This window comes from Lampetra fluviatilis, chromosome 51, assembly GCF_964198595.1.
Source record: "Lampetra fluviatilis chromosome 51, kcLamFluv1.1, whole genome shotgun sequence".
Taxonomy (NCBI): domain Eukaryota; kingdom Metazoa; phylum Chordata; class Hyperoartia; order Petromyzontiformes; family Petromyzontidae; genus Lampetra; species Lampetra fluviatilis.
The window spans coordinates 9,385,844-9,406,612 of record NC_136325.1 but is presented as its reverse complement, the minus strand read 5'-3'; the positions used below and the strand labels follow the sequence as shown (position 1 = coordinate 9,406,612).

The 20,769-nt window shown below is 55.3% G+C and overlaps 1 protein-coding gene across 1 annotated transcript in view; it reads left to right on the top strand.

The window, feature by feature from the left end:
* GPC5 (glypican 5) overlaps positions 1 to 20,769 on the top strand; it is a 79,138-nt gene that overhangs the window by 5,760 nt on the left and 52,609 nt on the right. The window contains exon 2 of the mRNA XM_078878699.1: positions 7,830 to 7,991. Coding sequence (XP_078734825.1) covers positions 7,830 to 7,991 — 162 coding nt within the window. The remainder of the gene's footprint in view (positions 1 to 7,829; positions 7,992 to 20,769) is intronic.

Genomic DNA, 20,769 nt, shown 5'->3' with positions numbered 1-20,769 from the left:
ACAAGGCGCACGCGCCCCGTGCGTGCATCAATCTTCACGTGCGTGTGAGCTGGGAGCGGTGGCGCGGCGGTTAGCGCGCCGCGCTACGAACCCGGCGACCCCGAGTTCGATTCCCGCTCACGGCCAACACCGGTGACGATGATCGGAACCGGTCCTGGGCCTCCCCTAGGTCGACTCAGCCTCAAATGAGTACTTGATGCGGTGTGTAAACATCGCCACTGTGGGGAGACAAAGGCGACCGGGCGTGGTGTTGGCCACCCACACCCTCGTGTTCATAGGCGCTACTTGCCAACAGCACTTTGCTCAACACTCTGTTTAGGCTGCAAGGGGAAGCTTTGTCTCTATTTGGGGAGTGGTAGTGTGGTGGTTTTAGCGCACTGCGCCGATGAACCTGGAGGCTCGAGTTCTATTCCCAATCACGGCGGATATTTAAAACCGGTACTGGGCCTCCCCAAGGTCGACTCGGCCTTAAGTGAGTACTACACCTGGTGAGGCGTGTGTGTGTGTAAGCATCAGTACCGGGACAGACAAAGGCGGCCGGCCGTGGTGCTGGTTACACCAACACCCTCATAGGTGCTACTCGCTAACAGCACTTTCCCCAACAGCCTGCGCAGGCTGCACAGGGGATCTTTGTCTTTGTGTGTGTGTGTACAGACGCAGTGTGGGGGGGGGGGGTGCAGGCAAAAGCTCAGAGCTAAAATCAACGTTGGTACTAAGGGGAAACTCGCGGCATATTTCCTTTCACATTTTGCCGCTGCAAATTTAGGGGTGGGGGGGGGTTGGCAATGAGAAAGAGAAGCACTCGCGCATTCCATTCTTCAGTGCACCGCGTGTTTGAGAGGCAGTGCTGCGCCTGGAGAGTCGTGCCGCGCCGTCGAAGTGACATTGCGTGCGACGGCGAGTTAAATCAACAGAGCTCACGGGGCGGGGAGGCGCTGGAGTGATGGCCGGAGCGATAGAGGCGCTCGCCGTTTGTTGCAGAGGCTAGCGGTGGTAATCCGGCAGGCCGCCCTGGTTATCACTCCGTGTAATCGTGCACGCAAAGTGCTGTGGCCCGTCTGCTTCAGTCGGTGGACGTCAAAGAGTCAAAACGAGGAGGCCACTGCGTGGCATGGCACCACGTTTGCAAAATCGCTCTGCAAGTTACTCGCTTGGACTTACACCGCAGCAACATCGCACTCCCTACTCGCAGACTCCATCCATCTGTGACACACAGCGCCTTTATTCGTGACAGGCCTGGGAAGCGCGTCTACATTGAGCTGCGTTCGGCCGGTTAAGCGGGAGGAATGTATCCGAAGTACCGTTAAGAATCTCTATTAAATATTTACTTAAAGCTTTCGTGACTGGAGAAATACATATTCTATGGGTCTTTCGGTAAAGCCACGTAGATAGAACAATTATAAAAAATATATCACGACGTTTCGATCGCAACACGACCACTCGTCTTCAGGTGAGAGAGGATTGCTCCTGTTGCGATGGAAACGTCGTGATGATTTTATTATTTTTCTACCTCCGTGGCTTCACCGAAGACCCATAGAATACGATCTCTATTGAGTCACGAGGTGTGTGGAGCGCCCGGAGAAAGCCGCCACAGCGCCTCCCATCCCATTCAGACAGAGCCGACAGAGGCGAGTCGGCGGCCCCACAGGGCCCGTGCCACCCACCGACCCCGGTCTCTCCGCCGGCTCCGCGGGTCGCTGCATCGCGGCCGGTAGCCACCGGCGCCATCCCAGGGGGAGGAGGAGGAGCAGAGGTCGCAAACGGGGTTTGATTCCTTACCCGTACCCGTACCCGGCCGCACCAGGGTCGCAAACGGGTACCCGTACCCGGCCGTACCCGTACCCTACCCGTACCCGTACCCGGCCGGGTACGGATAGGGTACGGGTATCGGGTACCTGATTTCAACCTCTGGGATGAAGCCATGCTGCAGGCGCGGGTGGGTTGATTCTAGGAACTTGAATTGTGAGAAGAGACAAGACGTTGGGAAATGAGTAACAAACGGTGACTCACCAGTGACTCACGGCCTACCCGTACCCGTGTAGCCGGGTATCGGGTAGGGTACGGGTATCAGGTACCCGGTTGCGACCTCTGAGGAAGGAGGCACGCGCCCTCGTCGCCGGGGCCGATGAGTTCACGGGCAGCGACCCAAATCATCAGCGGGACGAGGCTTTGTCACGGCTCGACTCTGGCGCGTGAGCGCGCGCGGGTGAACGGGGTCACTGGCGGTGACCCTGACACGGGGGGAGGGCGACGGCGTTGGGGTTCCACGCGGAGGGATGTTCTGGGAACACCGCACGAAGCGATCGTTCGCGTGGCGGCGGAGACAGTGGGACACGTCACGGCATTTCGAGGACGCGGGCTCGCAGAAAAGCGACTGTCTCGTCTCAGCCACACTGCGTGAAGCCATCACGCGCAACAACCACTCACTCACCCACTCACTCACCCACTCACTCTCACACCCATTCACACGCCTATTCACTCATTCACTCACTCATCCACTCATTCTCACACCCATTCACTCACTCATCCACTCACTCACACCCATTCCCTCACTCATCCACTAACTCACCCACTCACTCTCACACCCATTCACACGCCGATTCATTTATTCACTCACTCACCCACTCACTCACCCACTCACTCTCACACCCATTCACAGGCCGATTCACACACTCACTCATCCACACACGCACTCACCCGCACACTCACTCACCGACACACGCACTCACTCACTCACCCACTCCCCCCACCCACTCACCTATTCATGCACTGGCTGACTCAATTACCCACTCACTCACTCAAACACTGACTCACCCATCCCCTCACCCATTTAATAACTCACCATTCACTCACCAACTCACTCACCCACCCAACCACCACACTTGCAGATTACAACATTTATCTATCGCTGCTTATTCCCTCTCAATGTCTCTGTTCCTGAGAGCGCATGAGAGCCTCGCTCTCCACCGCCACGTGTCTCACTCTCACTCGAGAAGGCGTCTGCCGAACGCAGCACTTGCCCAGCAAGTCCGTCCGGGCCTTTGTCTGTGCAGGTGTGCGTGACGGGGCGTGCGTGCGTGTGTTTGTGTTTGTGTGTTTAGTGTGGGGAGCGGCAGTGTAGCGGTTAGCGCGACGAACCCGGGGCGGGCCCGAGTTCAACTCTCGCTCAGGGCCAACACCAACTGACGATTATCTGAACCGGTCCTGGATCTCCCCTAGGTCAACTCAGCCTCAAACCAGTTCCTGGAGCAGCGTGTAAACATCGCCACTGGGGAGACAAAGGCGACCGGGCATTGGGCTGGCCACCCACCCCCTCGTGTGCTGTGCCGGCCTTCATAGGCGCTACTCGCTAACAGCACTTGCCCCTACAGTTTGTCGAGGCTACACGGTGGTGGGGGAGGGTGTCTTTGTCTTTGTGTCTAGCCTGGTCTGTGTACATATCTACAGGCTCGGGTTACCCCCCAGATTCCTGCCTTTCTGACGGAAGCTTCAACGCGGCCACAGTCCTAATATCGTAAGGAAGAGCATTCCAGACGGCCACAGAAGTGCATCTGAAAGCGCCGTGCGATGCAGTGACCGCCGTCTTTGTTCCGTGGTTAGTCAAAAGCCGCTGCTGCGAGGATGGGAAGAGCTCATTCATACGACGCTGATGAAAACTTTGTTTGGGACTGGTGGTCGGTGTTGACTGCACAGCGGGTGCGGGATCGGAAAAGTTGTAATAGAGAAGAGTGGAACAACACGTGCATTGTATTGAGCAAGGTGATCAGTGTACGAGCTTCGGGAAAAGGTGGAATTCCAAAGTCGATCGGTGCGACGGAAGAAGCAGAAAGAGGAGTGTTGTGACCTGCAGTGTGATGAGTGGGTGGGTGAGTGGGTGAGTGGGTGAGTGAGTGGGTGAGTATGTGAGTGTGTTGTTGTGACCTGCAGTGTGGTGAGTGAGTGGGTGAGTGGGTGAGTGTGTTGTTGTGACATGCAGTGTGGTGAGTGAGTGGGTGAGTGGGTGAGTGTGTTGTTGTGACCTGCAGTGTGGTGAGTGGGTGGGTGAGTGGGTGAGTGTGTTGTTGTGACATGCAGTGTGGTGAGTGAGTGGGTGAGTGTGTTGTTGTGACCTGCAGTGTGATGAGTGGGGGAGTGGGTGGGTGGGTGAATGAGTGAGTGGGTGAGTGGGTGAGTGTGTTGTTGTGACCTGCAGTGTGGTGAGTGGGTGGGTGAGTGGGTGAGTGTGTTGTTGTGACATGCAATGTGGTGAGTGAGTGGGTGAGTGGGTGAGTGTGTTGTTGTGACCTGCAGTGTGGTGAGTGGGTGAGTGGGTGGGTGAGTGGGTGGGTGAATAATTGGATGAGTGTTATTGTGATCTGCAGTGTGATGAGTGGATGAGTGGGTGGGTGGGTGAGTGGGGATCTGCAGCGTGGTAGTTAAACACAGTGTGGGCGAGACAACCCAGTCAGTGTCTGCTAGACCGAGTCCTCAACACGGGTGGGGAAATCAATTAGTGAAATTCTCGGCAGCAGTCACCGTGGCAGTAGTTGCGATAGATGAGTGAAACGGCGGCGACTGATCGCCGGTGAGCGCGTGAGTTAGTGGAGTGAATCAGTGAGTGCTGGATCATCCATCACCCTGACTCTTGCCATACTCTTGTATTGAGTGCAGTGGGGTTGCAACTGAGTGCTCCATCACAGATATGACAGCAGAATTCCAACTTTCTTCAAAGCTCCCTTCGCCAGATTAGCAATGTAGCCCTTGCCATGTTGCTCTGCTGGTGGACTGTGGCCTTGCTGCCCGAAACGGTGGCTTGGCACTGAGACTGATTTGAGTGACAGCTCCGTTGAGCTGTGAGACGGGAAGGGAATGATCCCCGTTCGTTTGTGGGGTAAGATGTCGGTGAGTTCACAGCTCCACTCTGCGCGGGTTTATTTTCTTCACCCTAAAGGGTTTGTATTTGCTCGCAGCCAGATAGCAGTGAATGCGTCCAGTCTTGTTGGACCTTAGAAGCTGAGCAGGCATGAGCCTGGTGAGTGCTTGGGTAATGACCGAAAAATATCCCCAAAGCCCATACGCAGCCTCACGGCTATTTGAAAATCAACGAAGGTCTCCGATTGGTAGAAAGAGGCCTCCAAGTTGAATGTTCGGGAGACAGACTTTTAAAGGGATCAGAGGAATCAGGTTTGAACGAGATCGATCGGAGAACAGAGAGTATCCGTTGTAGGGGAAGGACTGGGATTGTCTCAGGGAAACCCAAGGACAAGAAGGTTCCAGCAAAGGGACCCGATGAATTTAAAAGGGGAGAGAGAGAGAAAGCACGAGGAGGAGTGGGGACGTTGGCAGGAAGTGACAAGCTGGAGACGGCGCGACGCCTCGGGCCCCGTATCGTGGCTGCGTCCCCATAAAGTGCCTCTCACCACGTGGTCGTCGTCGTCGTCGTCAGAGTCGCTACTCTTGGATGGGTGACCGCCATCCAAGTTATGGGTTTCCTTCGGGTTCTGCGGCCTCCTCCGGCGTGAAGCCAAAGCACTCATTGGTGGCACTGGCCAAACATCCCAGTGTATTTCTTGAGACTCGTGCTTTCCTGGACACTAATGGGTCCCTATTAAATATCCAAACCACGGCAATGGCACGCGTGTTAGCCCGTGGGAGAACACTGACATGTTAAATGTCTAATGTATTCGGCTCAAATGTGCTTAGAAAACGCGGTTGAAAATATGTAATGGGTTTACATTTTTTTTATAATGTAATAGTTCTTTAATTTTATAATGTAATTGGTTTTTCTTTTATAATGTAATGTGTTTTAAATTGTTTATAATGTTTTTTTTCTTTCCGGTGGCAAGGTGCACAAAATCATGTGCAGCTGTTCGTCCGGCGTAGAAAGTGTTGCACGTTCACGCGTTGTTTTATTGACTTGAGGAAACGCAGAGGCATCGTGTGTGTGCATGGGGGGGGGCAAGCGGAGGGTGGGGGCAGGTGTGGAGTGGACAGCCGGGTGTAGTTACACACGGGAGGAGAACTGCAATTAGGGGACCTTTAATTCCGTCAAAGACTTCATTCTGCTTCAGCCACTTAGTTGTGTTTCATGATTACGACACCTCACGAGAGGGTCCTCTGCCGACTTTTCGCAATGGGGTGGTGGTGGGGGTCAGGATGGGGTGGTGGTGATGGGGTGGTGGTGATGGGGGTAGTGGTGGTGGTGGGGGTGATGGGGTGGTGGTGACGATCTCTCCACCTGCAATTCCTATCGCGTAATTTTGCTGAGGCGTCGCTTTTCAAAGTTTTGGAGACATTTGGACGCCGACGGCGTGCGCACGAAGGGCCACTCACTGACGCGCGACACCACGTGACCTTTCGCAGCCGCTGGAGCAAACAGACGCCCTTCTGTAGGGTGGTGGCCTGAAACGTTTCACACCGCGCACCTTCACAATACGTTTGACCCTTTCTGGCAACAAAGCAAGAGGCGTTGAGATGTTCAAACACCAAATAGAGACACTCCAACGAGGAACAACATACTGCGTTAACTACACACATCACTTGGGGTTAACACGCAAACAAGCACGTGGCTCTGCTACTATCTGGGCATTGTCCCTGAAGCTGATTGGCCTACAGCAGAGACAGCAGCGGCCTCCCTGATGGCCTCGTCCCACCGCCAGCGGCAGCCCAGAGAACGATGCCAAAAGGTGAACGCGCTCGCGCTCGGCCACGTCACCGGCCAATCAGCGATTCGCAAACCTCGGGCGCTGTGTGAGTGAGAGGCTGCGCTTGAAGGTCCTTCCCCCTCCGCCCCCCGCCACCTCCGCCCCCACCCCCTCCTCGTCCCCCCCAACTCCGCCACCCCCCCTCCGCCCCCCACCCCGTGAGCTCATGAATATTCATGAGCACGCACCTGCCCACGCACAAGGGCCAGAGGGCCCCGATGGTGCCTCGTTGACTTTCACATTTGGGCTCTGAAGTTCACGACGCCCATTTTGGCCCCGATGACACGTGAACAGGTGTAGCCTATTTAGCCTATAAATTATTAAAACTATAAAGCGTTGTTTGTCTTTGTATTTTACCAGGTAAGGCCCACTGAGCTACGTAGCGTTTTTTCAGAAACGACCTGGCCACAAATGATGGCCCAACGAAGTGGCTTATCATCACGTGGACATTCATAGCAGCCTAATACTCTAGACGCGTGTCCCTTGGGTGCCGCTGCGTCCTGATTCACGGCACACGTTCTTCTCCAGATGTCACCAATCTCCAGCTGTCACGCTTGGAAGAGCGAGCCTGTGCCCTTCACAGTAGGGAAGAGAGAGGACAGCTCCTGGGCCAGATACATCTGTCACGGTGGCGAGATGTTAACTACCTCGCCTGGTATGCAGCAGGTCGTGGGTTCGATCCCGACCCTGGCGACGCCTGTATATTTGTAGTTTGTTTGTCTCTCTCCCCGTGGTCGCGTGGATGTTTTTCCACGTCCTCCGGTTCTTCTCTCCACATTTAGAATCAACTTGCGTTTAGAGTCATGGGCTGCTACAAATTCCCACGCGTGCTAAGCCGCTTTGTCCAGCTCTCATTTGTGGCCTGGTCGCTTCTAAAAAAGATCTGTACAGCCCAGTGGTCTGAGGCGCGCGGGTAGCATCTCGCAGCATCCAGCAGCGTGCCAATGCCTTGTGTGGTGCTACTCCGAAGCGGCCGTACGACCGCCACGTTCCTACTCGCTGCGACGTAGCTCCGTTCGCTCGATCGCGTCGCAGCCAATTCCCACCCGCGTCATAAAAAAATGCGTTCCGCGAAAGACATTGATCGCGCGATATCCAATTCGCGTTGTGGGAGAGCTGACTGAACGTGCCGCCCGCCGCGTGCAGGTGCGGAGCTGCAGGTGTGCAGCGTGCGCGGCGCCTCGTGCTGCACGCGCCGCATGGAGGACGCCTTCGCGGCGGCCGGCGCCCGCGACGCCCAGCAGCTGCTGCAGACGTCCAGCTCGCCGCTCCGCTTCCTGCTGTCCCGCACCGTCACCTCCGTGCACGGTACGACGCACCGCACCGCACCGCGGTACGCCGCCGTGCTGTACCAAGGAGCACAGCACTGCGCCGTATCGCACCGCAGTTTGTTTTCCCCCTCCCCACCTCCGATTAGCACCGTTGCCTACGTACGGTACGAAAGAAGTTCAACGTAAACACAGCACGCCAGCGAACCGCACAACAACACCCCACACAACAACACCCTACACAACAACACCCCACACAACAACACCCCGTACAACAACACCCCGTACAACAACACGCCGCACTGCACTATGCCGCAGCACCGCACGCCAACCCACAAGCCCTCGCTTGCGCTCCCGGCCCCGTGCCGAGAGCACGCGACATGACACCACGACTCCTGGCGAGGCGCTGCTGAGATGCTGAGATGGGCTCTGTGCTGTTGGCGGCGCTCTGCAATTCGCCGGCGCGTCTCGGAGGGTGCACGGGCGTACACTGAACCTCTTTCGCACCGTACGCAGCCGACCGCGCCGATCGGAGGTGCGTACGACGGAGGGGGTCGCGAGCCGGCCGCTGCGTCCGATGCCGCTCTCGTGAGCTCTGGAAGGGAGAAGGAGGCAATGGCGCTCACGCTAGCAAGCCGGACTTTTACGTGCGCGTGTGCGTCTCCGGCGCAGGGACGCGCACGCACACGCGTGCACAGACACGTAGAATCCAGCCCAGTTTCAGCTGGCAAAGCCTTGGGACGCGGCGACGCTTCCGCGTAGGGGAAACTTTGCGTTGAGTATCGTCGACTTCTCTTCCAACTCCTGGTCCTGGCGAGTTTAGCGAATGACACTCATCGGTCTCGTTGACGCGAAGCTCAAGACCCACTACTCAAGGGGCAGTCACGTGGCCCAGCAGTAGCGCTGCGTTCACCACTCGTTGCAGATTTTCACGGTTAGGATTCAGCGGCTGCCCTGGTTATCACTGCGGTTTGTTATTAACCACAATAATAATGCTACTGCTGCTACTACTGCGCACCGTCTGCTCGCAGTGGATGTGGAAGCAGTTGACGGGCAGATGCTGTTGATCCATCATCTGAGCGCGAGCCGGTTTTGCGGCAGACCCAAAACGGTGTCGTTATTCAGCCCAGGCCGTGTCGCGTGATCAGCGCGGCGCCTTCGTGATGGACTGGACGTCAAAAACAAACGTTCAGACGTCGCCCCAAAACGTTCCCTTCCCTCGGCATTCCTCGAGAAGTCGCGGAATGCGGATCTTCGGGTGCGCGCGAGCGCGCGATTTGCTCCAGTGCGACGATTTGTTTCTCCGTGAGGTTCGTATTTATAAACTTATTGCTGCCGAACTTCAGACGCGTGCATCGCAGAGCTCTCCTCCTCCGCTGCCAAACACCGCAATCAGCGGACCATCAGAGCACAGATGTTCCCCAGAAAGTTACTCAGAAGAGGGATTGGACTAGATCCAGCGGCGCTCCCGGCTCAAGATGTGCGCGTCGCTGCGCCCGCTCACTCCGCGTGCCGTGCCCGTGCCACTGGTTTGGTGGCGTGCCGCTTGGCAAGCTGATGGCAGTGCCGTTGGTGGCACGAGCGCCTCGCAGCAACAAGGGCCTGGGTTCGATTCCCAACTCCGACGCCGGAGTTTGTATGTTCTCCCCCTTGTTCCACGTGAGTTTCCTTCGGATTCTACACTTTACTCCAATAACAGAGAGCCCAGACAGCATATGTTGAACTTCTTTCGCACCCTACGTAGCCAACCGTGCTCATCGCAGGTGCGGGGGAAGGACGACAAACTAGACACACACAAGAACACCTCTCTAACTGGTATTGGCCAAACATCCCCCATGCTGAAAATTACCTGCAAATGGACTCGCTTGGAATGACACACGGCAGCAAAACTTGGCAGGACCCCCCCTGACAAAGAGACTCGGTGAGGGTACCCTGGGTATACTAGCATAAATAATAAATAATAATAATGATGTTGAGGCCTCACCTATTGAGGCTGCCTCAGACCACTTCAAGCAAACAGCTGCAGTCTTCATCGGGGCTGCGTCAGCGTTATTTTGCATTCCGCAAATGTTCAGGAATCGGAACCTAACGGGAAGGTGGCATCCTCGCCATTGCCTGCTCACGAGGGTCATGCCCGTGCGGGCTGGGTCACGATGCTCGTGCGGGCAGGGTCACGCTTCAGTGACCCCTGAAGCAACGTTGCTGATTGGTCCTGAGAAACGTGGTTCTGAGTAACGTCCTCCGCCGACGTACGTGGAGTGCTGCTTCTCTCTCGCGTCTGTCAGCTCTCGGCGTGGCCACGTGTTCTGCATCCGCGCTGAACGCGAAGTGAGCGACACTTTCTAACGTAATTTTCCAAAGAACAATAATTCGTCCTGGGTGTTCTGGAACTCTTTGGCACTCTCAGATTCGTTGTTTCAAATGGAGAGGATCAACGCTGTCCTTTACGTACCACGTGTGAGCACAGCTAGCATGTGGAATCAATCATTCATTGCGATCTGACTGCGCTATTGCAAAGGCCTCTCTCCAAGGTGGCCTTTGGTAAGAAGACTGCACTTTGCAAGGCCTGCACCACCCAGGGTCTGCTCTTGCCAGGGTCTGCACTTGCCAGGGTCTGCATGCCCAGCTTGCTGTTGTTGTTGTTGTGTTTACCCGGAAACTACTGTGCACGGCAAGGTTACTTAACGCACACACACACGCGCATGTGAGCGTGTGCGTGTGTGTTGCATGTTTACCAAGAAGGATGACAGAGTCCAGTGGCCATCAGCCAAAGCGTACGCAGGGCTGAATGACTCCAGTCAATGTTCCTTGTGTCACGGTGAAAGGGAGTCCCTGGATATTTACTGTCACTTGTGCAACAGAGACACGGGTCACTGCGGACGAGCGTAAACAACTGGGCGCGTGTTTATTGTGGAGCATTAGGGTAAGAAATCAAGTGACAGGCCATGTCTATATATATATGTAAAACAGACAATGTTTTAGTTCATCAGCTTGGGGCTTTCAAGAACAATATTGTCTCGTGCAGGGGTCGCCAACCTGCGGCTCTGGGCCGCGTGCGGTGGCTCTTTAAGGACTGCAGAGCATGGCTCTCTGAAATAAATAAAACACAATGACCCTTCCTGTTATGTGGGTTGCCCACCCCTGACCATGGGAGTTCAGTTTACCATGGGAGTCTAGTTCACCATGGGAGTTCAGTTCACCATGGGAGTCCAGTTCACCGTGGGAGTCCAGTTCACCATGGGAGTTCAGTTTACCATGGACGTCCAGTTCACCATGGGGGTGCAGTTTACCATGGGAGTCCAGTTCACCGTGGGAGTCCAGTTCACCATGGGAGTTCAGTTTACCATGGGAGTCCAGTTCACCATGGGGGTGCAGTTTACCATGGGAGTCCAGTTCACCATGGGAGTCCAGTTTACCGTGGGAGTCCAGTTCACCATGGGAGTCCAGTTCACCATGGGAGTTCAGTTTACCATGGGAGTCCAGTTCACCATGGGGGTGCAGTTCACCATGGGAGTCCAGTTGAGGGCTGCTGCTTTGTGACGTCATTGATCGAGGATGGCCACCGCCTCGTACCCACCGCGTGGCATTTGCCGCTCTTGAAATATTTCATTTTGTGACTTTACCGAAAGAACCAAAGATTATGGATTGCTGCAATCACGAAAGCTTCAAATCAACATTGAAATATTGAGTTGTTGTTTTCGTATCGAATTCGAAACAAATGTATCTTGTTGTTGTTGTGATTGACGACCCCTGCCCCAGCGGAATTTGTTTTAAGCGAGAAAAATGCTCAACAGCTTTTGACCTTCCAGAGGACTCGTCAGCCTCTCAAGCCGAGTCTGGCCTCTCCATGCTGCTGGGTAACATTGCTGATGTCCACGTGGACAGACAGAGGTCTATTCATTAAACAATGCTCCAGAACGACGCCACGTAAGAGTCTGCGGGCTATTGCATTCTCGTGTTGTACGGGGCCCGCGACACAATTGCGAGTGCTCCTGTCAACATTCGCTGGCGACCCGCAATTGTTTGAGGGCTCCTCGCTCCTGCGAGTGGGGGACCCTGAGAGGCAGCGCCTCTGAAGACGCCGGTCACGTGACACGCGACTTCATCTGCGCCGTTCTCAGATGGACGGGCGGCAGCGAGGTTCATCTTGACGTGGAGACGTGATCGGAGCTGACGTTCTAGGCCGTGTTGGGGGTGAGGGTGGTGGTGAGGGGGGGTAGTGAGGGTGGTGGTGAGGGGAGGTAGTGAGGGGGATAGTGAGGGGGTGGTGAGTGAGGGGGGTGGTGAGTGAGGGGTGGAAGTGAGGCGGTGGTGAGTGAGGGGGGTGGTGAGGGGGTGGTGAGTGAGGGGTGGTGAGTGAGGAGTGGTGAGTGAGAGGGTGGTGAGTGAGGAGGTGGTGAGTGAGGGGGGTGGTGAGTGAGGGGGTGGTGAGTGAGGGGGGTGGTGAGTGAGGGGTGGGAGTGAGGGGATGGTGAGTGAGGGGGTAGTGAGTGAGGGGGGTGGTGAGTGAGGGGGTGGTGAGTGAGGGGGGTGGTGAGTGAGGGGATGGTGATTAAGGGGGTGGTGAGTTGAGGGGGTGGTGAGTTGAGGGGGGTGGCCATGTTGGTTCTCCAGTCCAACGACCGTTAAAGGTCATCGGTCAGCCCTTTGGACTCGAGTGTCATCTGTGTGTGAGTGTGCACGTGTGAGTGTGAGTGTGCACGTGTGAGTGTCACGTGTGAGTGTGTGTGTGTGCGCGTGTGAGGGTGCACGTGTGAGTGTGCACGTGTGAGTGTGTGAGGGTGCACGTGTGAGTGCACGTGTGAGTGTGTGTGTGTGAGTGTGCACGTGTGAGTGTGCACGTGTGAGTGCACGTGTGAGTGTGTACGTGTGAGTGTGCACGTGTGAGTGTGAGTGTGCACGTGTGAGTGCACGTGTGAGTGTGTGTGAGTGTGAGTGTGCACGTGTGAGTACACGTGTGAGTGTGTGTGTGTGAGTGTGCACGTGTGAGTGCACGTGTGAGTGTGTACGTGTGAGTGTGCACGTGTGAGTGTGAGTGTGCACGTGTGAGTGTGCACGTGTGAGTGTGCACGTGTGAGTGCACGTGTGAGTGTGCACGTGTGTGTGTGAGTGTGCACGTGTGAGTGTGCACGTGTGAGTGTGCACGTGTGAGTGTGCACGTGTGGCCTGCCAGCGCTAACAGCACTTGCCCCAACACCCTGTTAAAGGCTATAAGGGGAATCTTTATCTTTGTCCGTGTGTGTGTGTGTGGGACAAGAGGTGTGCGTGGATGGGCCCATGAGTAGGAGAGCCACTGGGCAAGGACGAGGTGGGGGGGGGGGGCTCTATACCGGTGGGGGTGTGTGTGGGGGGGTGTGGAGCTGCGCTTTCAACCCCATCAAAGGCCTCCTCTGTGTTGCCGCCAGAAGGGGTTCGCGGGCGGGCGGGCGGGCAGCTTCACCACACTGCCTCTCTCTGTGCTGGGCTGTGGGGGAGCTCAATGCGCCCATTCTTAGCCCGGCAGCACTGACGCAACATGCTGCTGCTGCTGCACCCTGCTCGGGTTTACTCGCGCCTGGGTGTTTCCATTGCACGAGGGTGCGGAGAGAGGGAACGAGAGGGATCCGTGCCCCCCCCCCCCGGACCGCCGCCCCCCTTGCGCGCCTGGCGGGGGGCCTCGCTGGCTCCGATCCGCTTGGCCAGGGCCCCCCCCCCCCCCCGTTGGGTGAGGCGCTTCCTGGGCTCGCGAGCTTGGGACCGATGCCCCCCCCCCCCAGCTCCCCCTCGGACTCGAGATGGAAAGTTCCCTCGGCTGTTTTTCGTTTTTCCTTTCAGCGCTGGCAGCGTTTTAGGGCAGCCGGGATGGGCAAAAGGTGGTCGCCCGTGTGTTTGTGCGATTGTTTACGATGGGGTGTTGTTGTTGTTGCTGCTGCTGTAACCAGGTTTCCTTTGTGTGACCAGGTTCACATCTAAAGGTCGTTTGCCTGTGCACCGCAAATAAACAAACAAGCATAAAAAACGAGGCTTAACACAGGTGTGCCAACGGGGCAATTACGGGACAGAAACATTTCCCAAGCCACCACGTTGAAACACGACCCGCGTCTCGGTTTGATCAAATGACAATAACCACTCCCGTCTGCTGTGCGGTGAGCACGTCCGTCCATTACACCGTGGCCTTAAAAATTTAAATTATATAATAGGCTGCGTTTCTGCCAAGTTCCTCCTCTTTAATTTTTTATTTATTTATTTTACCAAGTAAGGCTCACTGAGCTGTATTGCTCTTTTTCAGAAGCGACCACAAATTATCGCTTAATGAAGTGGCTCATCACCACGTGGACATTTATAGCGCGTTGATTATGAAGGTGGAGGGAAAAACCGGAGGACCCGGAGAAAAATCCACGTGATCACGGGGTGAGAGAGAGAGACGCAAACTCCAAATATACAGACGTCAGGATCGGTATCGAACCCACGACCTCTTGTATAGCAGGCGAGGTAGTTGACATCTCCTCGCGCGTCTTGAGTCACGAGTGCCGCGTGGTGGCGGTGCGGTGCGAGTTCAAATTGTTACGAGAGTCCGGCTCGCTTGAACTGCCGAATCTTGTGGGGGGCGTGGGGGGAGGGGAGGAATTGAAGAGATGGGGACGAGCCGAGACCCGGTCGCTTTGGCCTTCTTCTTGGACGCGGCGACCGAACGTCGGCCTCCCGGCCTCCCGGCCTCCCGGCCTCTGGGGCCAACGGCACAAGAAGGGAGGCGATGGACGTGGAGACCGCGAGGCTCGGGGCCTAGCTGGAGGTGGTTAGAAGTGGTGGACCAGGGTGTGAGGGGCCTGTGAGGTGGAGGTGGAGATGGTGGCTCAGGGGGTGGGAGTGAGGGCGAGAGGAGCAGCAGGCAGCAGCCAATGAGGAAGCCACTCGAGCGACGCACTTTTAAATCAAGATTGAAAACTTATTTTCTCACTTCTTTTTGTTGCGTATAGTTTATTGTCATCCCCCCGCACCTCCAATTAGCACGGTTAGCTGCCTACGGTGCGAAAGAAGTTCAGCGTACATTAGTCCGTGAATGTGGACACGGTGGGAAGAAGAGGCCCGGGAAAACACTCGCACACACGCATTTCGTTCGGTTCAAATGTATTTGCGTGCAGAGTTCAGACTTAAGATCAAGGTCACAGTGACCTCACTGTGACCTTGATCACAGTTTTTTTAGTTAGGGGCGCGACGATTCCCCACGCCTTCCCCGCGTGCGGAGGTCTCCGCCCTTGTGCTTCCATTTTCACCTTTCAACGATTTCGGTGAAGACGCCGATTGGGAGTCCCGGCCCTCTCGAGCGGACGTTCGCTGGGAAAACACACGCACGCGCGGCATCCGTAACAAAAAAATTCTTACAAAATTCCTTCTATCCTCGAGCGCTGTCCAGACAGAGCCCCCCCCCCACCGATGGCGACTCTGATCCCTCTAATCATCGCTGACAGCTCGTTTAAGAGCTCAGGCGCGGCACGGCGGGAGGGCGCAGCGACGGAGCGACGGAGCGACGCGCGCTTGCCGCCGGGAGGGATGGGGCAGCAGCACTGACATCTTAATCCGTGCCCAGCATCAGACTCGCTGGCCGACAAAGACGCGGGACGCTCTTAGAGCGGACGTCACGACTCGAGGATTGTCCTGGAACACTCCACATGCCTGCCTGCACGCACGCTCAAGCGCTGATAACTAAACCAGTCGACGCGTTCATCGATAACGTGACCCTAAAAGGAAACATATAATTGGCGATGTTTCGAGGCATTAGCCCTGCTTCATAGCACGTAAATTAGCGGGGCCGGAGTGGCTAATACGAGTTGGAGATTGCATTTGTTTACACCATGGGGCCTGATAAGAATTACGTTTTAAAGTGTTTCCTGATGAACTGTGTTTAAATTGGCACGCGAGTCGTTACAGCTGCCCTGAACGCGAGGCTTGAGGCTCTCCTCCCGTGCCGAGGGAGTGGGCATCACCCTGCTTCACGCGTCCGGTGGCTAGGAGACGTTAACTGCCTCGCCTGGAGGCCGTGGGTTCGATCCCGACCCTGACGCCTGCTGCTGTATATTTGGAGTTTGCGTGTCTCTTTCCCCGTCGTCACGTGGATTTTTCTCCGGGTCCTCCGGTTTTTCCCTCCACATTTGGAATCACGCGTTGAGAGTGTTCGGCCGCGATAAATTTCCACGTGATGAGCTGTCATTTGTGGGCAGGTCGCTTCTGAAAAGGAGCTGCATAGCTCAGTGGGCCTTATCTGGCAAAATCGAAAAATTGTTGAAATAGTCAAACATTTTGTAAAAAACTATTCTACTTACAGGTGTGATTGGACACGGCATCGCCGCTCCCCTAGATGATTCATCCGGATTGAGCTCCCTCGCTCTCTTTCTGTCCCTCCCTCCCTCTATCGTTTCCTCTTTCTCTCTCCTTTCTTTCTCTCCTCGCCAACACAGTAGCCTGGCCATGCGGTGCTCCGTGAGTTTTAGGACCGAGCCGACCGCATCATTAGGGGATTAGGCCGTGGTTGACGGGTGGATCAGTGATGCAGGACTGGCGCACGTAGCTGTGGCATGGTGATGTTCCGGCACTGGGACTCCACCGGGTGTGTAGGTGGGTGAGTGGGTGTGTGGATGAGTAAGTGTGTGAGTGGGTGGGTGTGTGGGTGAGTGGTTGGGTGTGTGGGTGAGTGACTGAATGGGTGAATGAGTGAGTGGGTAAGTGAATGAATTAGTGGGTGGATAAGTGGGTGAATGAATTAGTGGGTGGGTAAGTGGGTAAGTGAATGAGTGAGTGGGTGGGTGAATGGGTGAATGAGTGAATGAGTGGGTGGGTGAATGAGTGGGTGGGTAAGTGACTGAATGGGTGAATGAGTGGGTGGGTAAGTGGGTGGGTGGGTGGGTGAATGGGTGAATGAGTGGGTGAATGGGTGAATGAATGAGTGAGTGGGTAAGTGAATGGGTGAATCCTGACCATCGCCAGCGATGCGGGATTCTTATCGAGCTTCGTGGACCCCGCTGAGTTTGAGGCGCTTCGTGGACTTGCGCCTCGTGGGAAGTTGTCGGCGGGCGTCCTGCGGAGAGACTGAGCCCTGCCTTGCCCCGTCAGCGTGGAAGTGGAATTTCCACCGCTGCCTCAGTGGAGACGAGCGCTGCTCCAGTCGTCCGTGTGAGTAAGCGGGGAGAGGGGGGGGGGGCTTTGGCCTACTTGAGAACATTATTCCATCTTGTGAAACTGTGACCCTGGGCCTCGAGCGATTTCGAATTGAAAATGGTTCGCGTCGCGAATGGCAGGTCGGTCGCACCGTTCGTTGTGTAATCTGAACCTTTCAACCGCGAGTTGCGTTATCGTAAAAAGCTAAAATAACAAAATCGAGCACGTGTGGCGGCGCATGTTTCTGCGCTCGTAATCGCAATCCTAAACCTGTTTTCAAAAATCGAGCGTTTAAAAAAAGGGAAAAGTCGACACTTGGAGACTCTTGGGGTGCACGCCGGCAGCGAGCGCTTCGCGAGGGGCCAACGACTCGCGGGTGACTCAATTGGGGTGACACTTGTCAGTAACATCGCCCCCGACTGCAACAAAAACAACTTGGCAGGACCCTCCACGAAAGGGAGTCTTGGGACCCGGTGAGTTTTCCTGGATAAGCAAGCATAGTAGTAGTAGTTACAGGAACAAGGATAATGATCTCAACAGCAGCTGCTCGATGGGGGTAGTGGAGACTTGGCATCACGTGGAGCGTGCTGATAAGCACGTGGCCGTTGACACGTGAGCACCGCGATCCCTGTGATCGCTACGATCCTTCCACGTTCGCTTTGAAGTCTCCGCGAGCCCGGCCGTGGCATCTCCCTCGGCGGGCGCAGTTTCTGTGGTTTTTTGGGATGGGCCCCGCGTTCCCGTGTGCCGTCCCAAATCAAACTCCTCGACGATTCTCTCTCCTCGCCGCTCCTCGTGCAGCAGAAACATCGCGCGTGCTATCTCCGAGAGCGTCGGATGCCGCGGAATTCCCAAGCGTACCCCCCCCCCCCGCGTGTGATAGAGGAAGCAGGGCGGTCGATGCGGTTTTTTTGTGGCGGTGGCCTCCGCTGCTGCCACCACGCCCCTGCGCATTCCTGGGTAAGATAAACTTGGGAGCGTAAATTCTCACAGAAATCGCAGCCCCGGTGGAAAAAAGAAGGGGGGGGGGTGGGAAGCGTAATGAGAGAGATTTACAACGGGCATAGGAACGGGGCTGCTCTCAGTTTTAATGAGAGATAGTTCAGAGTTGTGCGGTGGTACCGCTCGCGACTCACAGCGAGAAGGCCCTGGGTTCAATTCTCGAGTCGGGCGCCTTACTGCGTGCAGTTTGTATGTTCTCTCTCTCGCCCCACTGTTCTGCGTGGCTTTTCTCCGGGTTCTCCAATTTCCTTCCACAGTTCAGGAAAAAAAAACCCCCTAATGTATTGGCCAAAACATAACCCAGTGCTGGAAAGTGCTGGAAAGTTGACCTGCAAATTACTCAATTGGGATCACGCAACATCAGCAGGACCCTCCTGAACAAAGAGTCTTGAGACACGGCGAGGGGTTTGTGGATAAACCGGGGTCATCATAATAACAAGACGTTGATGGAGACGGGCAAGCGATTAGCTCGCAGTCGCTATGGTGACGGGATGTTAACTGCCTCGCCTGGTATACAGGAGGGCATGGGTTCCATCCCGACCCTGACGCCTGTTGCATATTTGGAGTTTGCGTGTTCTCCCCGTGGCCACGTGGATTTTTCTCCGGGTCCTCCGATTTTTTCCCCTCCACATTTAGAACCGTGCATTGATTTGAAGCTTTCGTGACTGCGGGAATCCATACTCTTTGGTTCTTTCGGTAAAGTCACGTGGGTAGAAAAAAAAAGAAAAACAAGTCACGTGGGTAGAAAATAATAGATCACGACGTTTCGATCGCAACACAAGCGACCGTCATCAGGTGAGACCAAGGAGAAGGAGCTGCTGCAGCATTAGGTGATATGAGGTATGAGTGAAGCTTTAGAAGCAACCTGCATCAGCAGCTTTCCTCCTACCTCATATCACCTCTTGTCGCAGCAGCTCTTTCTCCTGCGTCAGCATTTCCCCTGCTGTGTTACTCTCACCTGATGACGCTTGCTTGTGTGTTGCGATCGAAACGTCGTGATCTATTATGTTCTACCTACGTGACTTCACCGACAGAACCACAGAGTATGCGTTGAGAGTATTTGGCTGCTATAAATTTCAACGCGACGAGTAGCCACTTGGTTGAGCTCTAATTTGTGATAGCAAGGTCGCTTCTGAAAAGAGCTACACGCAGCTCAGTGGGCCTTACCGGTTAAAATAGAAATATATATAAATATATAAATATTTATATAAATTGCCATCGCACCCACATCTCCAAGAGCGATGCGATCGCAGGGCGGACCGTGCTGCAGATATCCCTCCACGGGCTTTTTTTTATTTTGACACAGCTGTGAATGTTTTTTTTGAGCGGTGTTTTTTCTTTTAGGGCTCTCATCAACATTGCAAACAAATTCCTCGAATGACCCCGCGTTCGTGCGCGTTTCAGTTCGGGGGAGTGGTAGTTGAGTGGTTAGCGCGCTGCACTGTGATTCTGGCTACCCGAGTTCGATTCCCTGACCCGGGTCCGGGCATCCGCTAACTCGACTCGGCCTCAAATGAGTACCTGGTGCGGTGTGTAAGCTTCAGCATTGGGGAGACAACGGCGGCCGGGCGTGGTGTTGGCCAGCCACCCCTTCGTGTGCAGTGCCGGCCTTCATATGTTGCTCGCTAACAGCACTTGCCTCTAAACTAAACTATATTTTATTTGACCAGGTAAGGCCCACTAAGCTAAGTAGATAATTTTCAGATGCGACCTGGCCACAAATAATTGATAGCTCAACGAAGTGGCTTAGCACGTGGGAATGTATTGCAGCCAAATACTCTGACATTCTCGATGTGGAGTGAAAAAGCAGAGGACCCGGAGAAAAATCCACGCGATCGCAGGGAGAGAGACACGCACACTCCAAATATACGGACAACAACGTCGGGATCGAAGCCGCGATCTCCTGTATACAAGGCGAGGGAGTAAACATCTCGTGCCTTGCCAGTTCCGTGACAGCCGCTGGCAAGGCCCACCGCAATGCCCCTTCCTCCTGCGTTCTCAATTACATGGCCCCCCATCTTCCCCGCGCCCTCATGAACCACGCTGCATAATCCGTGACCTCCACTGCAATTCTTCTGAAACTCTCAATAAGTCGGCGATAATGATATTGCCAAATCCGCCAGGGAGTGGTGCAATGACTCACATGCAGTGCAGCGGACTTACAATCCAGAGGGCGTCCATTCGATTCCTTCCTGGGGCGGGGCAGTTGGGGCGCGGGGCTGGGGGCAGTTGTGGGGGTGGGGGGGGGGCAGTTGTGGGGGTGGGGGCAGTTGGAGGAGTGGAGCAGTTGGGGGGGCAGTTGGGGGGCAGTTGTGGGGGTGGGGGGCAGTTGCGGTAGCGGAGCAGTTGGGGGTTGGGGGGGGGCAGTTTCTCAATCCCCCCCACCGCCCCCACTGCCCCCACCTTTGGGCCATCACAAGTGATCAGCAGGTCATGTGTGTGGGGGGGGTAAAGTGTGGGCACACCTATTACACCATGTCCGGTCAGTGTGGAAGAGTAGGCAAAATACCATCTCGAACTTCTTTTGCACCGTACGTAACCAACCTGTGCTAATCGTAGGTGCGGGGGGAGGACAACAATCTAAACACACAACGCAGTTCTACAGAAGTGAGTTTGTCAATATAGACGATTTCAAAGTGCACAGCTCCAGTGGCTTCCTAATAGCGGAAGGAAGAGCGTTCCAG